At 56.2% G+C, this 20,478-nt stretch overlaps 1 protein-coding gene across 2 annotated transcripts in view; it reads left to right on the top strand.

The window, feature by feature from the left end:
* Positions 1-20,478, top strand: part of COL5A3 (collagen type V alpha 3 chain) — a 39,647-nt gene that overhangs the window by 8,784 nt on the left and 10,385 nt on the right. For both annotated transcript variants that reach the window (XM_084885641.1, XM_084885640.1), the window contains exons 11-53: positions 257-319; positions 1,536-1,610; positions 1,691-1,774; positions 2,008-2,064; positions 2,153-2,206; positions 2,409-2,462; positions 3,032-3,085; positions 3,163-3,216; positions 3,428-3,481; positions 4,125-4,169; positions 4,266-4,319; positions 4,495-4,539; positions 4,683-4,736; positions 4,886-4,930; positions 5,972-6,025; positions 6,129-6,173; positions 6,321-6,374; positions 7,752-7,796; positions 7,902-7,955; positions 8,100-8,207; positions 8,653-8,706; positions 12,037-12,090; positions 12,969-13,013; positions 13,219-13,272; positions 13,384-13,428; positions 13,838-13,891; positions 13,984-14,037; positions 14,136-14,189; positions 14,326-14,433; positions 14,592-14,681; positions 14,946-14,999; positions 15,918-16,025; positions 16,111-16,218; positions 16,301-16,354; positions 16,914-16,967; positions 17,573-17,680; positions 17,757-17,810; positions 18,015-18,068; positions 18,162-18,215; positions 18,338-18,391; positions 18,891-18,998; positions 19,831-19,884; positions 20,164-20,217. In XM_084885641.1, the coding sequence (XP_084741767.1) occupies positions 257-319; positions 1,536-1,610; positions 1,691-1,774; positions 2,008-2,064; positions 2,153-2,206; positions 2,409-2,462; positions 3,032-3,085; positions 3,163-3,216; positions 3,428-3,481; positions 4,125-4,169; positions 4,266-4,319; positions 4,495-4,539; positions 4,683-4,736; positions 4,886-4,930; positions 5,972-6,025; positions 6,129-6,173; positions 6,321-6,374; positions 7,752-7,796; positions 7,902-7,955; positions 8,100-8,207; positions 8,653-8,706; positions 12,037-12,090; positions 12,969-13,013; positions 13,219-13,272; positions 13,384-13,428; positions 13,838-13,891; positions 13,984-14,037; positions 14,136-14,189; positions 14,326-14,433; positions 14,592-14,681; positions 14,946-14,999; positions 15,918-16,025; positions 16,111-16,218; positions 16,301-16,354; positions 16,914-16,967; positions 17,573-17,680; positions 17,757-17,810; positions 18,015-18,068; positions 18,162-18,215; positions 18,338-18,391; positions 18,891-18,998; positions 19,831-19,884; positions 20,164-20,217 (2,682 nt within the window). The remainder of the gene's footprint in view (positions 1-256; positions 320-1,535; positions 1,611-1,690; positions 1,775-2,007; positions 2,065-2,152; positions 2,207-2,408; positions 2,463-3,031; positions 3,086-3,162; positions 3,217-3,427; positions 3,482-4,124; positions 4,170-4,265; positions 4,320-4,494; positions 4,540-4,682; positions 4,737-4,885; positions 4,931-5,971; positions 6,026-6,128; positions 6,174-6,320; positions 6,375-7,751; positions 7,797-7,901; positions 7,956-8,099; positions 8,208-8,652; positions 8,707-12,036; positions 12,091-12,968; positions 13,014-13,218; positions 13,273-13,383; positions 13,429-13,837; positions 13,892-13,983; positions 14,038-14,135; positions 14,190-14,325; positions 14,434-14,591; positions 14,682-14,945; positions 15,000-15,917; positions 16,026-16,110; positions 16,219-16,300; positions 16,355-16,913; positions 16,968-17,572; positions 17,681-17,756; positions 17,811-18,014; positions 18,069-18,161; positions 18,216-18,337; positions 18,392-18,890; positions 18,999-19,830; positions 19,885-20,163; positions 20,218-20,478) is intronic.

The raw sequence follows: 20,478 nt of genomic DNA, 5'->3' as shown, positions 1-20,478 counted from the left end.
TGGGGTGTTTGAGCCCCTGGGGTGAGGAGTTGGAATGTGATATTGAAGACTATTGGACATTTGAGGCTCAAAGGATGTCGGGATAGGAATTGGGGTGTAAAGGGGACTGCTGTGGGTCCGTATAGGATTAGGGGCCAGGAATGGCTCCATGGTTGGCCGTAGAGGTCAGCATGGGGTCAGGGTCAGTGGTGGGTCAGAAGTCAGGCTGGTTCCAACTTTGTACTTCTCATGACCTCTGTTCCTCTGTCCTCAACAGGGGGTGGATGGCCCCTCAGGCCCTCCTGGACCCCCAGGGTACCCTGGGGACCCCGGCCTACCGGTAAGAGACTCCCCCAGGGTGTACCTGTCTGGGGAGTGAGGTTTCAGGCTGTGGGGTTGAGATGGGCAGCGCGGATGTCTGAACGGGTCTGAGAGGCGGGACTGGGGATACCGTCCTGGAGCTGGTTCAGGCCCCTCCCACTCCTCTCTCTCCATCTGGGAACTGTCACTCAGGAGCTCAGACCCCTCCCCTGTCCCCAGGGGTCTGTCTCCTGCTTTTCTCCCTGTTTCTCTCTCTGAGTATCTTTATCTCTGTTCTCTCATGTTTCTTCCTTCCTCTCTTTCTTTCTTTCTTTCTTTCTTTTTTTCTTTTTCTTATATATTTTATTGACATCAGAGAGAAAGGGAGAGAGAAAGAGATAGAAACATCAATGATGAGAGAGAATCCTTGATTGGCTGCCCCCTGCATGCCCCACATTGGGGACTGAGCCAGCAACCTGGGCATATGCCCTGGGTGGGAATTGAACCTTGACCTCCTAGTGCATAGATTGACGCTCAACCACTGAATCATGTCAACCGGGCTGTGTCTCTGTTTCTTTATCTCTCTTCTGTCTGTCTCTCTCTCTGTGTGTTTCTGTCTCTGCTACCTTTTTATTTTTATTATTATTATTTTTAATATATTTTTATTGATTTTTTTACAGAGAGGAAGGGAGAGAGATAGAGAGCTAGAAACATCGATGAGAGAAACATCGACCAGCTGCCTCTTGCACACCTACCCGGGATGTGCCCGCAACCAATGTACATGCCCCTGACCAGAATCGAACCTGGGACCTTTCAGTCCACAGACCGACGCTCTACCACTGAGCCAAACCGGTTTCGGTTGTCTCTGCTACCTTTTTAAAAAAATACTTTTTTATTGACTTGGGAGAGGAAGGGAGAGGGAGAGAGATAGAAACATCAACGATGAGAAAGAATCATTGGTTGGCAGCCTACTGGGGATTAAGTCTGCAACCCGGGCATGTGCCCTTGATTAGAATCAACCCAGGACCCCCAGTCCATAGGCTGACACTCTTATCTACTGAGCCAAACCGGCTAGGGGCTCTGCTACTTTTTTTTGGCTCTCTCCCTCCATCTCTACGTCTTTCTCTTGCCTACTCTCTCTCTCTTTCTCCCTGCCTCTATCTATCTCTGTCTCTCCTTTCTTTGTCTCCACCCCTCTCATCCTCCATCTCTGTCTCTCACCTCAGCCTCTCTCTGTGCCCTTCTGCCTCTCTTAGGGCCCTGCTGGCCTCCCGGGAATCCCTGGCATGGATGGACACCGGGGCCTACCAGGAACTGTGATCATGATGCCGGTAAGAAGGAGACAGGGTGGCACAGCTTTGGGAGGTGGAGCCTCTCTTTGGGGCTCCCCTCACTGCCAGTTGCCTGATAGTTCCAGTTTGCAAGCGGCTCCCTCAAAGGACCCCCAGTCTCCTTCCAGCAGGCCCAGGCTCAGGCAATAATGCAGCAGGCTCAGGTGCGTGGCGGACGGGGGGAGGGGGTTGGAAGGACATTGAGGGAATGGCAGAGATGGGGGGAATGAAGGGCTAGTCCGGAGACAGGTAGATATTTGTCTCCTGAAGATCCCTCTGGCGGAGTGGGGGCTGTGGTGGGTGGGGTGGGTGTGCTGGAGTCTTGTGGGAGAGCTGAGGGAGTAGAGAGTAAGGGAGGGTAGAGAGTAAGAGAGTCTGTTGCCCTCTGTCTTTCTAGCTCTCTATGAAAGGCCCCCCTGGCCCGGTAGGGCTCACTGGACGTCCAGGCCCCGTGGTGAGTATAGAGGCTGCGTGAAAGAGGGAGATACGTCAGTGGAGAGGGGAAGCTACTCTAATGGCATTTCCCCATCTCTTCCTCCAAGGGCCTCCCTGGGTATGCTGGTCAGAAAGGAGAGATGGGAGAAATGGGGCCACAGGTAAGATCGGGGGGTGGGGAGTGGGGATAGGACTGCGTGGGAAGGGTCTTCCCTTAGGGCCACGGGATAAAGCGCTAGCTGGGGAAAACGACAAAGGGGCTGGGATACGCTTGCAATTACTACACTCCCTGGGGAATGATTTAAAACAAGTCCTTCCCGCTTCTCATTTTTCCTTTCCATTCTCTTTTTCTTTCTCTTCCAGGGTCCGCGAGGCCTTCAGGGACCTGTTGGGCCCCCTGGCCGGCAGGGCAAGATGGTGAGTGACTCCTAGGTCCTCAGGTCATCTCGCATCCGCCCCCCAACACCCAACACGAGCCTCAGCCTTGTGCTCCCAGGGTGTGCTGGTGTCATTGGTGGGATTAGAATAGAGGACAGAGGATGGCAGCTCCACTGAGTGGGTGACAAAGGAGTCTGGCCGGGTCCCGAGGCAGGGAGGACTTGCCAGAGAAGACCAGGTGGAGCTGAAATCTGGGCTAGAACCAGGTAGACAGGAGAGGAAGGGCAACCCAGGAGAAGGAACAGCAGGTGCAGAACAGAAGTCTGGCACAAGGCAGGAAATAACGAGCGAGATGCCTCCAGATAGCCCTTAGTGCCCGGAGACACGCACAGCAGGCCAGCTGACGGAGACTGCAGCTGAGGGTTCTTAATCTTTGTGACGCTGGTGACTTGGACTAGAGACAGGGCAGTGGTTGTAGAGAGTAGTGGGTGGGTTTGAGGTACGTGTGGGAGGTTAGACTAACACAGAAGCTCCCGGCGCAGGACTCTGCACGAGAAGGGGCCCAGTCAATGGTGGTGGGTTTCCTGAGGATGTCACTCCCCCCACAGGGCCGCTCTGGAGCAGATGGGGCTCGAGGCCTCCCAGGGGACACGGGACCTAAGGTAGGTGGTGGGGCCAGGACCGGGATTGAGATGTCAGGGTCAAGGACTCGAGGCTCAGCTGGCATTTCTTTGTGCAGGGTGACAGGGGCTTTGATGGCCTTCCAGGGCTGCCTGGTGAGCAGGGCCAAAGGGTGAGTGTGTGAGGTCCCTCCCGTGTGCCCCAAACCCTCCCAATATTCATGAGCCCCTCCCCATCCTCAGTATGAGAACTTCCAACCCTGGTTCCGAGTCCTCACTCTTCACGTCCCATCTTCTTTCCTGGGGGGGTGATGGGGTGTGTGTGTGTGTGTTAATCTCTACCCCCACATTTCCATACTGAACTCCCTTCTGGTCCCACCCTAGGGTGACTTTGGCCCTATGGGGCGGCCTGGTCCCCCCGGAGAAGATGGTAAGAAGGTAAGTTTATTGGAGAGTTAGGAGATGGCTTGGTCTGGAAAGCCACAGTGAGGGTCAGGGAGGAGGGGCGTGTTCACAGGACAGGATGAGGGGTGAGGGTCTGACCTGGAGGTCCTGGAGGCCCCCCAGCGAGGCTCAAACCAGAGGGAGAGCCTTGGCTGGTTTGGCTCAGTGGATAGAGTGTCGGCCTGCAGACTGAAGGGTCCCAGATTCGTTTCCAGTCAAGGGCACATGCCCAGGTTGCAGGCTCATTCCCCAGTGGGGAGTGTGCAGGAGGCAGCCGATCAATGATTCTCTCTCATCATTGATGTTTCTCTCTCCCTCTCTCTTCCTCTTGGAAATAATATTTATATATATATATATATATATATATATATATATATATATATATATATATATATATATGACAGAGGGAGAGCTGCAGGCTAGCACTGGCGTTAGGATTTAGGAGGTGAGACTCAGGGTGGAGGGTCCAGGTCAGAGGCCCCCCATGTCAGTTGCTGGGAGGGGCTGCCCAGATGGGGGATGGTAGTTCTCCTAGGATCCTTCCTCCCCGCTTCCCCTCTCCCTTCCCCTTCCCGCCTCCCCCTCCCCCTTCTCGCCTCCCCCTCTCCCCTCCCCAAGTGATGATGCTTTCCCACAGGGAGCAGAGGGACCTCCAGGGCCCACTGGCCAGGCTGGGGAGCCGGTGAGTATCAGGGACCCGTGGACCCCTTGCCTGGTGCCCAGGACTCATGGGGCCTCAGAGCAGCGATGAGGGGCTAATGCTCCTACTTCCTTGCAGGGCCCCCGAGGACTGATTGGCCCTAGAGGCTCGCCTGGGTTCCTGGGCAGCCCGGTGAGAATGTCTCTGTCTCTCGCATCCGTGCTGCCTGCTCACCTCACTCTGCATGGTACTCCCTTCCCCCTTCTTCTCTGCGCGCTCACCTCCCACACGCACCTCCCACCTTGCAGTGTCTCGGGCCCTGGCTCCTGCGGGTGTGTCGCCCCACCTCACGGCTTCTCTCCCGCAGGGCGCGGTGGGCATTGATGGTGCGCCAGGTGCCAAAGGAAACGTGGTACGTGATCTACCCTCCGACCCGAACCCCAGGACCATCCCTATCGTTGTCTACTCCCAATGAGCCCCTCCTCCCGCACCAGCTTCACCGACACCTCAACACCGTGATCCCCTCCGGCTTCACAAACCCCCCTTTCTCCCCAGGGTCCTCCAGGAGAACCAGGACCCCCAGGACAGCAGGGGAATCCCGGGTCCCAGGTTTGAGCTACCTTTCCCAATAACGTGGGTGGTGATGGCCAGCCCAGGTCACAGACCGCCCCCACCCCCCTACCTCCCCACCGGCAGCACTCACCACCCCTTTCTCATGCCCCCCTTTGCACTCTGTGCTTTTTATTTTCTGTCCCCAGGGACTCCCTGGCCCCCAGGGACCCATCGGCACTCCTGGAGAGAAGGTGAGTGACAGCTCTGCCCCTCCCCCGCCCCCACCCGGGTCTTGCTCAGTGCTGTCTGCAGGAAAAGCTTCCTGTGGCCCCCTTTATTAGCTCTGGATAATGACAAAGCACATTTCCTGAACGAGGCCAGAGGGCACCATGCCATTGTTGGCGAAGGGGAGGCGGCAAGAGACTGACAGCCACCAAAGCTAGCTCACCCAAGGGGGTATTGTCGGGGTGCAGGGGAACCCTCAGATGCCAGTCACAGAAAAGATTACCAAGACTCATGGGCCAGGAAAGCCCTTTCTCTGGGGCCCTGTGCGGCCAGCTCTGCTCCTCTGCACATGTTTCTGTCTCCCCCGGCAGGCACGCCGCTCGCCACACGTAGTTCAGTTTCAGTGTGTCCTTACCCAGCTCTTTCACTCCTTATGACCTTGTAGTTTCTTTGCCCCAATCCAGCTGATCCTTTACCCAAATCCAGGTAAACTTCAGGAGAGACTCTGACTGGCCTAGCTGGGCCGTGGCCTGCCTGTGCGGGGAGTCACCTCCTGGCTGCCAAGGCCCTGGTCTCTCTCAGGGGTCTTCAAACTACAGCCCGCGGGCCACATGCGGCCCGCAGAGGAGTCTGATCCGGCCCACCAGGTTTTTTGGGCAGTGAGCGCAGCCGAGGTGTTACAGTAGGAATTAGTAGTTCATATAGTCCGGCCCTCCAGCTCTCTGAGGGACCGTGATCTGGCCCCCACTTTAAAAAGTTTGAGGACCCCTGCTCCAATGAAGCCGTGGGCCGGAGGTACTTCTGAAGAAAAGGGTGTGGCTAGGGAGCCCCCACTTCCACTCCTCCCACACGGTTCCTCCATGCCTGGCTCAGCCGTCCCAGAGGCAGAGGATTTCTGAGGCTCAGAGCGGCGAGGGGGCTTAGCCAGGGCCACAAGGCAAGTCCGGGCAGAGCTGGGGTTAGGTTTCCCGGCCCGAGGGACCTGCTTGTTCTGGAATCTTGATGTGGGCGGCGTGTTCCTGGTGGAATCTGGACTCTGTCTCCTCCTCCTGTTCATTATCTTTCAGGGACCCCCGGGACACCCAGGAATTCCAGGCCTCACGGGATCGGATGGCCCTCCGGTGAGACCTGGATGCTGGAAAGAAGGAGGAAGAAGAAAGGGAGGCTTGGGAATTTGGGTGGTACGTGTGGGTCTCTGATAACTTAGAATGTCTTTCCCCGCAGGGTCACCCAGGCCACGAGGGCCCCACAGGAGAGAAGGGGACCCAGGTGAGTGATCTGGAGAGAGGCTGGGTTGGGGATAAGGGTTGGTAAGTCAGGGCCAGGAGTCAGGGCCTTATGAGGAGAGAGGTGAGGGCCCTGAGAACATGGGGGTGGGGGGAGGACAGGATGGCACTAATCTTATCTTCACCGCAGGGCCCAGCAGGGTCCGCAGGCCCTCGGGGATACCCTGGACCTCGGGGTGTGAAGGTAGGTGATTCATCAGCATTGGCCAGGCACGGTGTAGAGGGAGAGTGGGGTTTGGGTCTGAGCGGCAATATTCAGGAGCGTGTGTATTACTTCAGAGCTGAACAGCCAAAGGACAGCCTTACAGTGTAGTCGTTGCCTTGTCGCTGAGAACAGTTGAGTCCACTCGAGGCCGAACCCATTTCACTGTGAGCACCAATGCCACGTCCAAGTCCAGGGCAGCACACGGTCCTCAAGCAGAGGTGGCTTTAAAGCTCGAGCCCAGAGTCACGCGATCTACAAGCCCAGCAACGTGGGGACCAGCTGAGAGCTGCGCCGTGGCTAAACAGAGGTCCCTGGTGACTGAACACAGGGATATTGAGATTCGCATCTATTTGGTCGCTAAATCCAGTCACACTGTGGCCACGTACAGGCAAACACTACCCGAGGTCTAAGAATGGAGTGTGGTGGTAGCCAAGAGTCAGCTCTTCACATTTTTGCATCGTAGGCACGTTTGGTGACACAATCACCGGGGAGGAGGCTATGGTACAGCAGGCCACAGCGCCCTGTGGGTGGCCACACTCTGTGACATGGTAGGCAGGCACGATTATATACACTTGAGACCTTTGTGATAGCAGCCGATTCCAGTTACATTGCAGCCAGGGCCAGAGGACAGCTGTTGGCAAGCTCAGTTACACTGTGGTCATTCTGTGAATCGCTCTGTACCCGGAGGAGGCCACGCGGTTGTCAGAGCACATAGGAGATTGCATCCAAGTGCAGTTTCATTGTAGTCGCCGAGCTCAGTGACGCGGTGCCTCTCTGTGGAAGGAGACCCAGTCATGCTACTGTCAGGACACATAGTTAGATGGTATCCCGCTGTCATTTCACTGTCCCTTTGAGCTCGGTTGCGCTGTGGCCAAGCGCAGCTTTCCCTGAGGCCCGAGCCCAGAGTGCGGCCTGAGCGGCATCTGGGCTCGCGCGGAGCGGTCTCGCTGTCCCCGAGCACAGGCTGGCCTTGTTGCCAGGCACAGAGTCGCACTGTAGCCAGTACAATGGGGAGCATGCCTCTGCCTTTGGAGCGAGGCCGGGGCCTGGAATGCTCATCCTCCTTCCCCTGCCAGAAGGAAATGTGGACACAGTGTCCCCGGGAGACGGGAAGGAATTACTTGGAAATCTGGCCTTCCTTGCGCATCCCCACGCAGCTGACCTTGGGAGGCTGCCAGTGAGACGGGGCGGGAGAGAGGCCGCTTTCTGCACAGCACGCTAGTGGGCTGCCCCTACCCCGCTCCAGCCCAGCGTCCTCTTGGCGTTGGGGAACCTGCTTTGGGGGGGCAGGGGACTGAGTTTGGGGCCCTCCTTTCTTAAGCAGGGGAAGGACCTGAGAGCTTCTTTATTTTTCAGGGTACCTCTGGCAACCGGGGCCTCCAGGGGGAGAAAGGTGTGAAGGTGAGAAGGGAGGGGATTTCTTGGGAGGGAAGCCCTAATACTGGGGCTCTGCCTGTGAACTTTCCCTGAACCCTGACCTCTGACCTCTGGACTCTCTCCCTTCAGGGAGAGGACGGCTTCCCAGGCTTCAAGGGTGATGCAGGGCTTAAAGGAGACCGGGTAAGGTGCTCTCCCGGTCAGGGGCCTTGTGGGGTTGGGGGGCTTGGGGAGGACAGGGAGGGGGTGCGTTGGGGCTGAGACTGGGGGCTTCATGGAGTAAGAGTGACAAGGAACTGATAACAGGGCCTCTCCTTTCTATTCCAGGGGCACCCGGGACCCCCAGGTCCCCGGGGAGAGGATGGCCCTGAGGGGCTGAAAGGGCAGGAGGGGCTGCCTGGTGAGGAGGGGCCCCCAGGCTCAGCTGGGGAGAAGGTGAATGGACCTTGGTCACCCCTCCAGTCTGCCCTTCAGCTTTTCATCCTGTGGTCACGGGTTCCCGGCCTTCTGTCCTCTGCCCTCTGCCCTCTGCCCTCTGCCCTTTTCTCTCCAACCTCAGGAGGCTGTGACCCTCCTCACCTTCTTTGATTCCTCCGCTCAGCATTGCGGAGCAGCGCCATGCACATTGCCTGCTTTTCGTTCCCATAACCACCACAGGCCACAGGCTTTCTTTTTTGGTTAATCCTCGCCTGAGGACATTTCCCCCACCGATTTCTGGAGAGTGGAAAGGGGAGAGGGGAGAGAGAATCTCACCCTGCTGTGCCTTCCACATGCCCAGCCATCCTGCCCTCTTCTCCCCTCCCCCTCCCCCCCCTGCCCCCCCCCCGCCACCGTCCTCCAGGTTGCAATTTCTAAACTTTGTTCCATAATTCCTCTGTAGGGCAAACTTGGGGTGCCAGGTCTCCCAGGTTACCCAGGACGTCCAGGCCCTAAGGTAAGGAGCTAAGGGGCTGAGGGGGGCAAGGGCAGGGGCCAGAGGCTGATTAACATCTGGGGGTCTGGGCCGTGGTCTGGGAGCTGAGCTCTCCACCATGAATAGACAGCATGAGGTACGGGCTCTGGTAACTGACAGAGCTGGGCTCCAGTACCCACTCATTAGCCTCTATGTGACCTTGGGCAAGTCACCCCTGACTTGCTAAGTAACCCTGGGCAAGTCTCTTTCTCTCTTTTTGAATTTTTATAAGAATTTACTGAAGCCCAAACTTCACAATTGCCTGGAAGCAAGATCTCAAATGCTCTCTGGGCAAGTTTCGTGAGCCCATTTTTTCCAGTTGCAGAACGGAGATACCCGTACTCTTTATTTCATCCATTTGCTATAATAGTGACAAAATTTATGATAAAAAATTTATAAGATCCTTCTTACTTGGTGTGATTGAAATCGGTTTAAACAAAGTCAACGAGGAGGAGAATCATAAAAAATACGTTTCTTACATATCTTGAATTAGTTATAACTTACAATAAAACGCACTTATGCAAAAATGTACATGGCTTGCCAGTGTCTTGATGGATGAGGCTACTGATTAGACACCTCTTTCTGCCAAAGCTACACCCATATTGCATCATCAGTGATTTATAGTTTTTGTTTATGTGAAGTGGAGCAGACTCTTAAGGACGCTTGGGAAGAAATCTGAGGGTAGGATCCTTCCCGAGTTCCATGCATTTGCGTTTGCCCTCTCCTCCTGGCACAGTTATCCTGCCCATGCGTAATCGGACAGCAATTTTTTTTAAAAAAGCTTTTTCTTTTCTTTTTCTCACAAGTTCAGGGAAGTTTTTTAATTTTTTATATTTTATTGATTTTTTTTTTTTTTTTTACAGAGGAAGAGAGAGGGATAGAGAGTTAGAAACATCGATCAGCTGCCTCTGGCACACCCCCTATTGGGGATGTGCCCGCAACCAAGGTACATGCCCTTGACCAGAATCGAACCTGGGACCCTTGAGTCTGCAGGCGACGCTCTTTCCACTGAGCCAAACCGGTTTTGGCGACAGCAATTTTTATTGACTTCAGAGAGGAAGAGAGAGATAGAAACATCGATGATGAGAGAGAATTATTGATCAGCTGTCTTCTGCACCCTCTTAACCCCCGCTGGGGATTGAGCCCATATGGGGCATGTGCCCTGATGGGTTCATAGATCGACATTCAACCATGAGCCACACTGGCTTTGCTGACAGTGTTTGTTTGTTTTTTCTTTTTCTTTTTCTTTACTTTTTTTACCCTTTATATTAAGTCTTTTCCATTTAACTTAGACTTGATAGACCTCTTTCTTTTCCTTTCTATGTTTCATCAATTTTTGTAAACTCTCCTTAAACCACACGACTCCAATAGCAAGGGCAACTGACATAACTAGGTTTGGGAATTAACTCACGGTACTATATATATATATATATATATATATATATATATATATATATATATATATAAATGCCTAAAAGACCGACCGTTAAGACCAGATGACTGGCCGGAAACTATGACAAACACTGACTACCACGGGGCAGCCGCTCAACATAGGAGCTGCCCTCTGTGGTCAGTGCGCTCCCACAGCCAACCTCCCACGGTCCCTCCCCCACACTGGATGGCCAACCCTGATTGGCCCCCATCACTGGCCAGGCTAAGGGACCCCACCCATGCCCAAATTGTGCACCGAGGAGGCCCCACGGCATGCCAGACAGCAGGAATAAGAGCGGAGCACTGTGTCCTACTATTCTAGTAGCTAAGAATAAAACCCAGCTTGTCAAAGGAGTTCATGGAAGTTAGAGCAAAGCCAAGACCGTCTTGGGCAGTGAGTAGTACATCACAGGAGGCCTGGTGTGTCTGTTAAACTGAGGTCAGGGTCTTAGCTCAGGCTGCTACAACAAAAGCACCTCAGACTGGGTGGTTCAAACAACAGAAATTTATTTCTTTTAAAAATGTATATTTTTATTGATTTCAGATAGGAAGGGAGAGAGAGAGATAGAAACATCAATGATGAGAGGGAATCATTGTTTGGCTGTCTCCTGCATGCCTCCTACTGGGGATCCAGCCCTCAACCTGAGCATGTGCCCTTGACCGGAATCGAGCCTGGGATCCTTCAGTCTGCAGGCTGACGCTCTATCCACTGAGCCAAACCAGCCAGGGAAGAAATGCATTTCTCACAGTTCAGAATGCCAGCATGCTTAGATTCTGGTGAAGGCTCTTCCTGGTTTATAGATGACTGTCTGTCTTCTCTTTGTATCCTCACATGGTGGGGCAGGGAGGAGAACAGAGAGAGAGAGAGAGAGAGAGAGAGAGAGAGAGAGAGAGAGAGAGAGAGAGAGGGGCCTAGCCTCTTATTTTAAGGGTAACAATCCCCTCCCGAGGGCTCCACTGACATGACTTCATACCTCCCAAAGACCTCACCTGCAAATAGCACCACAGGGGGGATAGAGCGTCAGATGTGAATGCTGAGGGGGCTAAACAGCACACAGCAGACCGTAATCATCAGAAATAACAACAGTGACAGCTAGCATTGCTTGAGCACTTACTTTGTGCCCAGCACTGTGTAAATCACTTTCTACACTTCACCCTGCTTAAGCCTCACCAAGGCCCTGCGAGGAGGATATGGTTGGCTACAAACGGAGGCCGATTCCCAGGGGGTTAAGCCATTTTCCCAGGGCCGCGCAGCTGTGGGTCTGGGGTCGCAAACACCGTGAGAGCCTGTGATGGGCCTCCAGGATGGGCAGAGCAGGAAGGGCTGCAGCGGGTTAGCCGACACAGCCAGGAGGCCCCACGGCATGCCAGACAGCAGGAATAAGAGCGGAGCACTGTGCCCTCGTGGGGAAAACAGATGTTGGATAAGTGAGCAAGCGAATAAAGTCGTTTCCATACAGATATGATGGGGAAAACAAAGTAGGCCAAGTGGTAGACGGAGGGTGACTCAGCGGACGTGGTGGCCAGGAGAGTGGCAGGAAGCCAGCCGTCCACATGATGGCTTGGGCTGAGGAGCAGCGGCCCCGTGGGGACGGGCGAGAAGAGCATCTGAGGCGAAGGGAGCAGCCGTGCAGAGGCCTCGGGCGGGAGCACATCCGTGTCCTCTGAGGAGCACGGAGAAGGAGGCGGTGTGGCTGCAGTGGAGTGAGCAAGGGCGAGAGAGAGGGGAGCAGAGGGCAGAAGGCCGCTCTGGAGGAGACGGGCTGGAGGACCAAAGAAGCTTCTGGAAACAGTGGCCTGGACAGGCCTGAAAGGATGGGGTGGTTGAATGGGGTAAGGGGCCATTCACCCCACCTCTTCTCTCTGATTCTCTCCACTCAGGGATCCACAGGCCTGCCTGGCCCCCTGGGATCAATAGGAGAGAAAGGGAGGCGGGTGAGTCGTGAGGGGCAGGGAGGGAAGGGCTTACCTGGACGACAGCATCCATGGCTATGCATGACGGGGGGCTGGGTGTCTGTGTCTATGCCTGGAAGCACTTGAGGGCCTACTTCATCCCATGTGCAATGCAGGACACATGTAGGTGACCCCGCCCGGCATTGTGGCACAGGTGCCTCTGCATTTATGTGTGTACGTGTGTCCCGTGTGTCTCTCAGTGCAAATTAGATGAGGTCTGGGTGCTGCAGCCTGTGGGCCTGTGACCGAGTGAATGGGGCATGAGCCTGCACAGTGTGTGATTGTGGACATACATGTGTGTGAGGGGCATGCATATGTGTGTGAAAGGATACTATATACATGTGTGGGTATTTCTGTGTACATTGAGCAACTGTGTACACATGCGTGCATTACTCTGCTCTGTGTGCATTGTTGCTGAGTAAATGGACATTGTGTATATGTACATGAGTGCATGTATGTGCTGTGCTTATCAGGACTGCATCTTCACATAAACCCATGCATGTGTGTGTTTACACTAAGTGTACACGTGTTCAAGGGACACATTGCATGTCGGGCTTCACATGTCAGCCTGAGGCTGTGATCACCCAGTGCTTGTCACGATGGCATGAAGACATGTGTGCAACTGTGATAAATAGGTGTTTGCGTGGACAAACACGCTTATACGTGTGGGTCCTAGAGGTGCAATCATACATGCCCTGATCTTTGCGTGACTGTGTGTGTGTGTGTGTGTGTGTGTGTGTGAAAGGCTTGTGAATAAATGGTGACAGACATCTTTCTAGGTCTGTGACTGGGTGCCTTTGTGTGTTGGTGTCATGTGTTTTCACTGTAACCTGCTCCCCCTCACCTGATTGATCTTCCAGGGGAAGGCCGGGCAGCCAGGACTGGAGGGAGAGCGGGGACTGCCTGTAAGAAATGGGGAGTCTTCCCACCCCACAGGGTCTTGGGAGGCAGGGCTGGAAGGAGGAACGAGAGAGGGGAGTTGGGGACAAGAGCATCAGGGTTATGTCGGTGTCCCTGGTGGGACAAGAGGGGTGGGACCCAGAGGACTTGATCTCATCTCCTCGGCTCCGCCCACCCCTCACTTCCAATCTTTGCTTCTTTTCTATTCAGGGATCCCGTGGAGAGAGGGGGCAACCGGGTCCCACGGGGCCACCAGGCACCAAGGTATGGGGTGGGCCATCAGGCTCCCCAGACTCCCCAGCCCCTCCCAGACCTTCCCAACTCCTCCCAGTTGAGTTTGTTCTGTGGCCTGAATCTCATTCTCTCTTGTCCTAGGGCGATGTGGGTCAGGACGGGGCTCCTGGGATCCCTGGTGAAAAGGTGAGTGTGAGAGTGAGTGTGAGTGTGTGTGTGTGTGTGTGTGTGTGTGTGTGTGTGTGTGTTTCTGGGGAGGAGACAAATCCAGGAGGTAGGGAGACATTACAACGCAGAGGAAAAAGCACAGCCTCGGAGATCAGAGCCGTGAGTTCAAGTCCTACCTTGGCCACTTACCTGCTGTGTGACCTTGGGCAAATCACTGAACCTCTCTCGGCCTCAGTTTCCCCCTCTGCAGGATGGGAATAACCACAGTCCCCACCCCAAGGGCCGCAGCAGTGAATGAAATGACTCTGTGTGCCGGGCCCTGTGCCGGCATGCGGAAGGCGCTCAGTGGGTGCCAGCTCTTGTTATTGTGTGGAGCTGAGGACAGCTGGGCGAGGGGGGTGAGTAATGACGTCTGCTTCCATTCCAGGGCCTCCCAGGCCTACAAGGGCCCCCCGGATTCTCTGGGCCAAAGGGTCCCCCTGTAAGTGAGCTCACCCTGGTGAGGTGGGGAGGGCGCTGGGCGTGGAGAGCCTCCTTATTTGTGCCTCGACTCTCCCCCACCTTGTCCTTCAGGGCCCCCAGGGGAAAGACGGGCGACCTGGGCACCCTGGACAGAGAGGAGAATTGGTGAGTGATGATTTGACCTCTGACCCCACTGGGCTTTCCATTTCTGGCCGCCCGCTCCCCTCCCCCAGGTGACTTCTCCTTTTAATTTTTCTTCCCAGGGCTTTCAAGGTCAAACAGGCCCACCTGGTCCGGCCGGTGTTGTGGGTCCTCAGGTCAGAGGGGACCCCACAAGTTCCCCCAGTGTTGTGACAGCTGGGGGGCAGTATTTGGGGGGGATGGGAGTGGATCTCAGACAGATCCCCCCACCCCAGACCACCTCTGTTCCAGATGCGCCTTCTTCCTCTCCAGGGAAAGACAGGAGAAGCAGGGCCGCTGGGTGAGAGGGGCCCGCCCGGCCCGCCCGGCCCTCCCGGGGAACAAGGTCTCCCGGGGCTGGAAGGCAGAGAGGGGGCCAAGGTGAGACCTGCCTGTGGGAGACCTGGCAGAGGGGCCCCAAAGCCCCCCAGTGGCCCCCTGCCTCCGGAGGGCTCAGAATTAGCCCACAGGGGAGGGCAGGCCTCCAGATCGGGGCGACAATCCTCTGAGCCTGACCTTCCTCCTCTGCTCTCCTGCAGGGGGACCTGGGGCCGCTGGGGCCCCTCGGGAAGGAAGGACCACCTGGACCGCGGGGCTTCCCTGGCCCCCAAGGAGCCCCAGGGGACCCTGTGAGTACCCTCCGGAGCCCTCCTGTGTGTGCTGAGTCCTGAGGCAGAGAAAGAGATGGGGGCTCAGGGCAGGGCATCCTGGTGGGGGGATGACTGTGAAAATTAAGGCATAGCCGCAGGAGGGGCCTGGAGGAGACCGACCCCCCTGAACCTCAGTGCCTGGAAGGAGGTGGGAACTATGAGCCCCCCAACGTGAAGACAGGACCTGGGAGGTACCTGGCGGTGGGGGAGTGTCTATTGACTGTGAATCATCTCCTCCCTCAGGGACCTACTGGATTGAAGGGTGACAAGGGCCCCCCAGGTCCCATCGGTGCCAATGTAAGTGCAACCCCATCTGCTGGGTAGGGAGCAGGGTGGAGGAACTTGGGGTGTCTGGAAAGCTGGGCATTGTCATTATTTTTGGAGTCAGACAGGCCTGGGCCGCATCCAACTCTGTCACTCACTGGCCAGGCAGTCATGTCACTCTGAGCCTCTGTTTCCTCATCTGTAACATAGCCCATCTCATTGGCTATCAGATGACTCAATCAGATGATCGCTTTGACACATGCTCACCTGTGTGCCAGACAGATACATATAAAACCTCCTTTCTCCTGGAGGTTCCGCTCTAGTTGGGGAGACGAGCAATGAGCAATGATGAATGTCCCAAAACAAAGCAACAGAGGGTGGGGGGAAGAGTAGCTGAGACAGGCTGCTCAGGGAAGGCCTCCTGAGAAGGAGAATTTGAGTTGGGACCTGAGGAGGTAAGGAAGGAGCCTGTGGATGTGCAGAGAAAGGCATTCTGGGTGGAGGGACAGCATGTGCAAAGGCCCTGAGGCTGGACCGCGCCTGGCCTATTGGAGGAAACAGCATGGAGACCTTGTGGCTGGAGGGGAGTGAGCCGGGGTGAGAGTAGGAGAAGATGAGGGCAGGGAGGGGTCCGGGGGAAGTTGTGCAGGACCTGGTGGGCTGCCAGGAGGATCTCTCTCTCTTTCTCTCTCTCTCTCTCTCTCTCTCTCTCTCTCTCTCTCTCTCTCTCTCTCACACACACACACACACACACACACTGAAGAGGAAGCCTTGAGGGCTGTGGTTGAGGAGGCACTTGCCCTGACTTAGGTGTTCACAGCACCTTCTGTCCACTCTTGGGGGAACAGATTGGATAAGTGCTGGTGATCGCTTAAACTCAGTGCTTGGCAGCTTGAAAAACCTCCAGAAATGAGAACTACTATTGTTATTTTTCCTGACCCCTGTTTTCAGGGCTCCCCTGGGGAGCGTGGGCCCGTGGGCCCCGCAGGAGGCATCGGGCTTCCTGGCCAAAGCGGAGGCCAAGGCCCTGTTGGCCCTGCAGGCGAGAAGGGGTCCCCGGTAAGTGCTCTGCCCACCCCATTCCGCACACCAGGACCCCACTCCTGCCCTAGCCCTGACGCCCCTCCTTGTACTCCCACATCAGGGCGAACGGGGTCCCCCTGGCCCCACTGGCCAAGATGGGATCCCAGGGCCGCTGGGCCTTCCAGGTCCCCCCGGAGCTGCCGGGCCTTCGGGCGAGGAAGGCGACAAGGTGAGAGTTCATGGAGAGGGAGGGGCAGGAGAAGGCGGGGGCTGCGAGGTGGGGGTCCTACCTCATCCTGTTTCCTCTGCAGGGGGAAGTGGGCACCCCTGGCCACAAGGGGAGCAAAGGCGATAAGGGGGATGCGGTAAGTGGGGGCCCCGCTTGGGGGTGAGTCCTCAGGGAGGGGGGAGGCGTGTGGAGATGGACAGGGTAGGGGGATGGAGGGGAGGCCATGGAGCTTCCTGCCTCCCTGAGTCCCATGTTGACACCTGCAAGTAACAGAAGCCACTCACACTACCTGAAGTGACGGGGCCAACAGAGTCGCTGGGGTCCCAGGAGGGCGGGCGGGCGCTGGGGCAGTTCCTCTCTCCTCTGCCTTTCCTTGGTGGCATGTCATTCTCTCTGGCTGTGACTCTGGACGGCTCCGAGGCAGCGCATCCCCAGCTTCCCGTTGGGGCTTCTGCCACCGCTGCCAGACCTCCCTGGTGCTGGTGGGAGGTCTGGGGAGCAGTCTGACTGGCCACGCTTAGGACAGATGTCTGTGTCCGAGCCCGTCAGCTGGTGGCTGGGAAGACAGGCCTGGGGTGTGTGTGCTGCTGTGGCTTCCTGGCGGGGGCAGTGGGCGGGGGACAATTATTGACATCTCCAGTGCCACCCCCCCAATCTTGATCTTGAGGGATTTTCAACTCTGCTTCCTCCTCCAGGGCCCACCTGGACCAACAGGGATACGGGGTCCTGTGGGACACCCAGGTCCCCCGGTAGGTGCTCCCAGCTCTGTGACCATCCCCTGGGTCCCTGGGGGGAAGGGACAGTGTCCTACATCTGGACTCAGGCCCAGACTCGATTCCAACCCTAATCTGCTCCTCCATGTTGAAAACCAGTATGCACTCATCCCAGAACCTGGCTCCATCCAGAACCTCGGCCTCAATCTCAGCCCTGCTTGAGACCTTAACCTCAATCCCAACACACACCTTCTCTCAAATGCCTCATTAGCCAAGCGCTGACCCAGTCCTCCCAAACCCCAAACCTGAGGTCAGACTCTGAATCTGGCCTTGGCCTCAACCTCAGACCCAACCCTAAATTCCATCTCAACCCCATTTGAACCCTGCTCATGATCTTGACCTTAAATCTGAACCCGACTCATCACCCAATGTCCATCTCAAAACTTTGACTCAACCCTTGAACTCATTCCCAAACTCTGACCCTTAACCCACACCCCTAACTCCAAACCTAACCTTGACCCTCCCCACAGTTAATCCCAACCCTGATTCCAACCATCATCCTCCATCCTGACTTTGACCCCGAGCCTGCTTCCAACCATTGACCCGGACCCTAACGTTGCCCGGCCCTCTTCCTCTCCCAGGGAGCAGATGGGGCTCAGGGACGCCGGGGACCCCCAGGCCTCTTTGGGCAGAAAGGAGATGATGGCGTGAGAGGCTTCGTGGGGGCAATTGGCCCCCCTGGCCTGCAGGTGGGTGTCTGAGTTTGGGGGGATGGCCTCTGGTTCCCCACACCCTATGCCCCAATCTTGCTTCTTTGTTCCACAGGGACTGCCAGGCCCTCCTGGAGAAAAGGGAGAGGTTGGAGACGTGGGGTCCATGGTATGGATAATGGGGGAGTGGGTGGGAGGGGGAGAGCGGTGGCAGGGGGAGGGTGACCATTAGATTGATGTTGGGCGGTATCATAAGACACATTGTCACTTTAAGGATCAGGGGGGTCACAAGCACCAAGGGTGGTGTTTGTGGTTCCTGGAGCCTTTCGGAGGGGCAGGGGGGTCACTTGATGCTGCTCCGACTGTCCCACAGGGTCCGCATGGAGCTCCAGGCCCTCGCGGTCCCCATGGCCCGAGTGGATCCGAGGTGAGGACTCTGGGGCAGGGGGAGAGCTTCAGGGGGGCATCTATTTTTCAAGAAGGGGAGGTTGGGATCCCAGTCTCACGTCTATCCCTTCAGGGCTCTCCAGGGCTGCGTGGAGGAGTCGGCCAGCCCGGCGCCGTGGGTGAGAAGGTGAGAGAGAGAGAGAGGACTCCACAGGGTTGGGGAGGCACAACCAGTTCAGATTGGGGGTGGCTGTTCTGGGGAGCCTTTACCTGTCTCCCGACATTGAACCCTCGCTTCGCCTCCTGTAGGGTGAGCCAGGGGAGGCTGGAGACCCAGGACTCCCCGGAGCCCCAGGCATCCCAGTGAGTGACTGTTTTCTGTGCCCCTGCACCCACCCCAGGGAACCCCTGCTTTCTGGGTATCTCAGGCCACCTTGACCTCTGGGCAGTCCTAAGTCACCCACTTAGGAACACATGGGCACCCCGGCTTATCTTGACAATAGAGCCCTGGAAGGTGTCAGTGCTACATACAGATTGTACACTGCACGAGGGTGTGGGGCTGAGGGGTAGATGGGGTCCAGGTCTAACATAAGTCCTGGTTTGGGGATGAGCTCCCCACAGGGGGCCCTTTTCTAATTCACTGAAGGGTGGCACCAACTAGGGCTAGACCAACCTTACCCATGACCTCTAGGCAATTGGACTGTTAAGTCCTAGATCCCCTTGACGTCCTACCCTTGGGAAGTCTAGGCTACTCTGACCCCTGACTCCAGGAAAATCCCAGACCATCCAGATTCCTAAGTCCAGGCATGCTAACCTTGACCCCTGGAGAGTCCAGGCTCTTCTGACTTCTGTTTCTCCAAAGGGGCCCAAGGGAGAATTTGGTGAAAAGGGGGACACAGGCCCATCTGGGGCTGCAGGACCCCCAGGCAAGAAGGGCCCCCCTGGAGAAGATGGAGCCAAAGGGAACGTGGTGAGTCCTGGGGGAGGAGGAGGGAGAGCTGGGGGAGGGGCATGCGTGTTCACTCAAACCCGCTCCTCAGCTTCCAGCCAGGTGTCCTGTCCTCCTGTGTGCAGATTCCATGAGCAACCCAGAACGTGGCTGGATGAATGGCTCAATGGTTGATTGAATGAATGAATCGACATGAAAATACAGTGGTTCTATGTCACTGTGGGGGTGACACTTGCTTCCACACGGGATCATTCTGACAGTGCTGGGAACGGCAAGGTCAAGCTTGGCGCTGATGTGGGCTGTGCCCTCAGGCCGAGGCTGAGACCTCCTGCCAGAGCGGTGTGTGTGTGTGAGTGTGTGTTTGTGTGTGAGAGTGTGTGTGTGTGTGTGTGTGTGAGTGTGAGAGTGTGTGTGTGTGTGTGAGTGTGTGTGTGTGTGAGTGTGTGTCTGTGTGTGAGAGTGTGTGTGTGTGTGTGTGTGAGTGTGTGTGTGTGTGTGTGTGTGTGCGCGTGTGTGTGTCCGGCTTGGGTGAAGGGCAGTGAGGAGCGTCAGAGTCAGTGGGACCTCCATTTGGATCTTCCCACCCACGACCCACTGTGTCCCTCTGGGTCAGTTCCATCTGTGAGTCCTGCTGGGAGGATGAAGTGATATGATGCATGTCAGGTTCTTAGCTCAGCACCTGCCCCCGTTAAACACCAGCATGTTCTCCCGACTGGGGTGGAAATGTTGTGTTTTGTTCACCATGTATCCCCAGCAACCAGGACTGTGCCTGGCACCATTTATCTGTTCCATGCATGCATGAATGGATGTGCAATGGTTCTGAGAGGCGATGACTCATCATTCTGTGTTCCAGGGCCCCAGAGGGCTCCCAGGAGACCCAGGACCCCCTGGAGACCCTGGAGTGTCGGTGGGTGTGAGCCTTCCTGTCCCCACCAAACCCATCAAGTTCCCTAATTCTCACCCCCACAGGTTCCCACTCACCCCTACATGCTCCCATAAGCCCCCGTTCACCCCCACAGGCCCCCACTCATACCCACAGACCAGGTGTCCTCATCTCCCCACCCCCTGGACCTAGATGTTCAAGGTCACTGGAACAAATAACCTTCATCATCCTCCAAGCCTCACCCCCAAATTCTCATGTGCCCCCAGGAGCCCTCCCAACTCTGTTCCCTCCCTCCCACCACAGGGTCTAGATGGTCCCCCAGGGGAGAAAGGAGACCCTGGTGATGTTGGAGGACCGGTGAGTGAGGGAACAGGATGTGATGCTGGGAGAAGGGGCAGGGCTGGTGAGGAGGCACATTGGGTGGCCAGAGGAGTGGGATATGCAATACCCAGGGCCCCTGTAGGTGTGCCTGCTCTTCCTCTCTGGGGCCTCGCCATGAATGTGAGGAGCTTGAGGGAGGAAGCTGGTGCTGGGCTATGTTTGGGTAAGGCTGTCTTTGGGTCAGAGGCGTGCTGAAACGTAGTCATGCTCAACCAATGTTAGTGAATTCTCTCCTGG

This window comes from Pipistrellus hanaki (assembly GCF_964339955.1).
Source record: "Pipistrellus hanaki genome assembly, chromosome: 5".
NCBI classification, from domain to species: domain Eukaryota; kingdom Metazoa; phylum Chordata; class Mammalia; order Chiroptera; family Vespertilionidae; genus Pipistrellus; species Pipistrellus hanaki.
The sequence above is the reverse complement of the archived record's forward strand: the minus strand, read 5'-3'. Positions and strand labels throughout refer to the sequence as shown.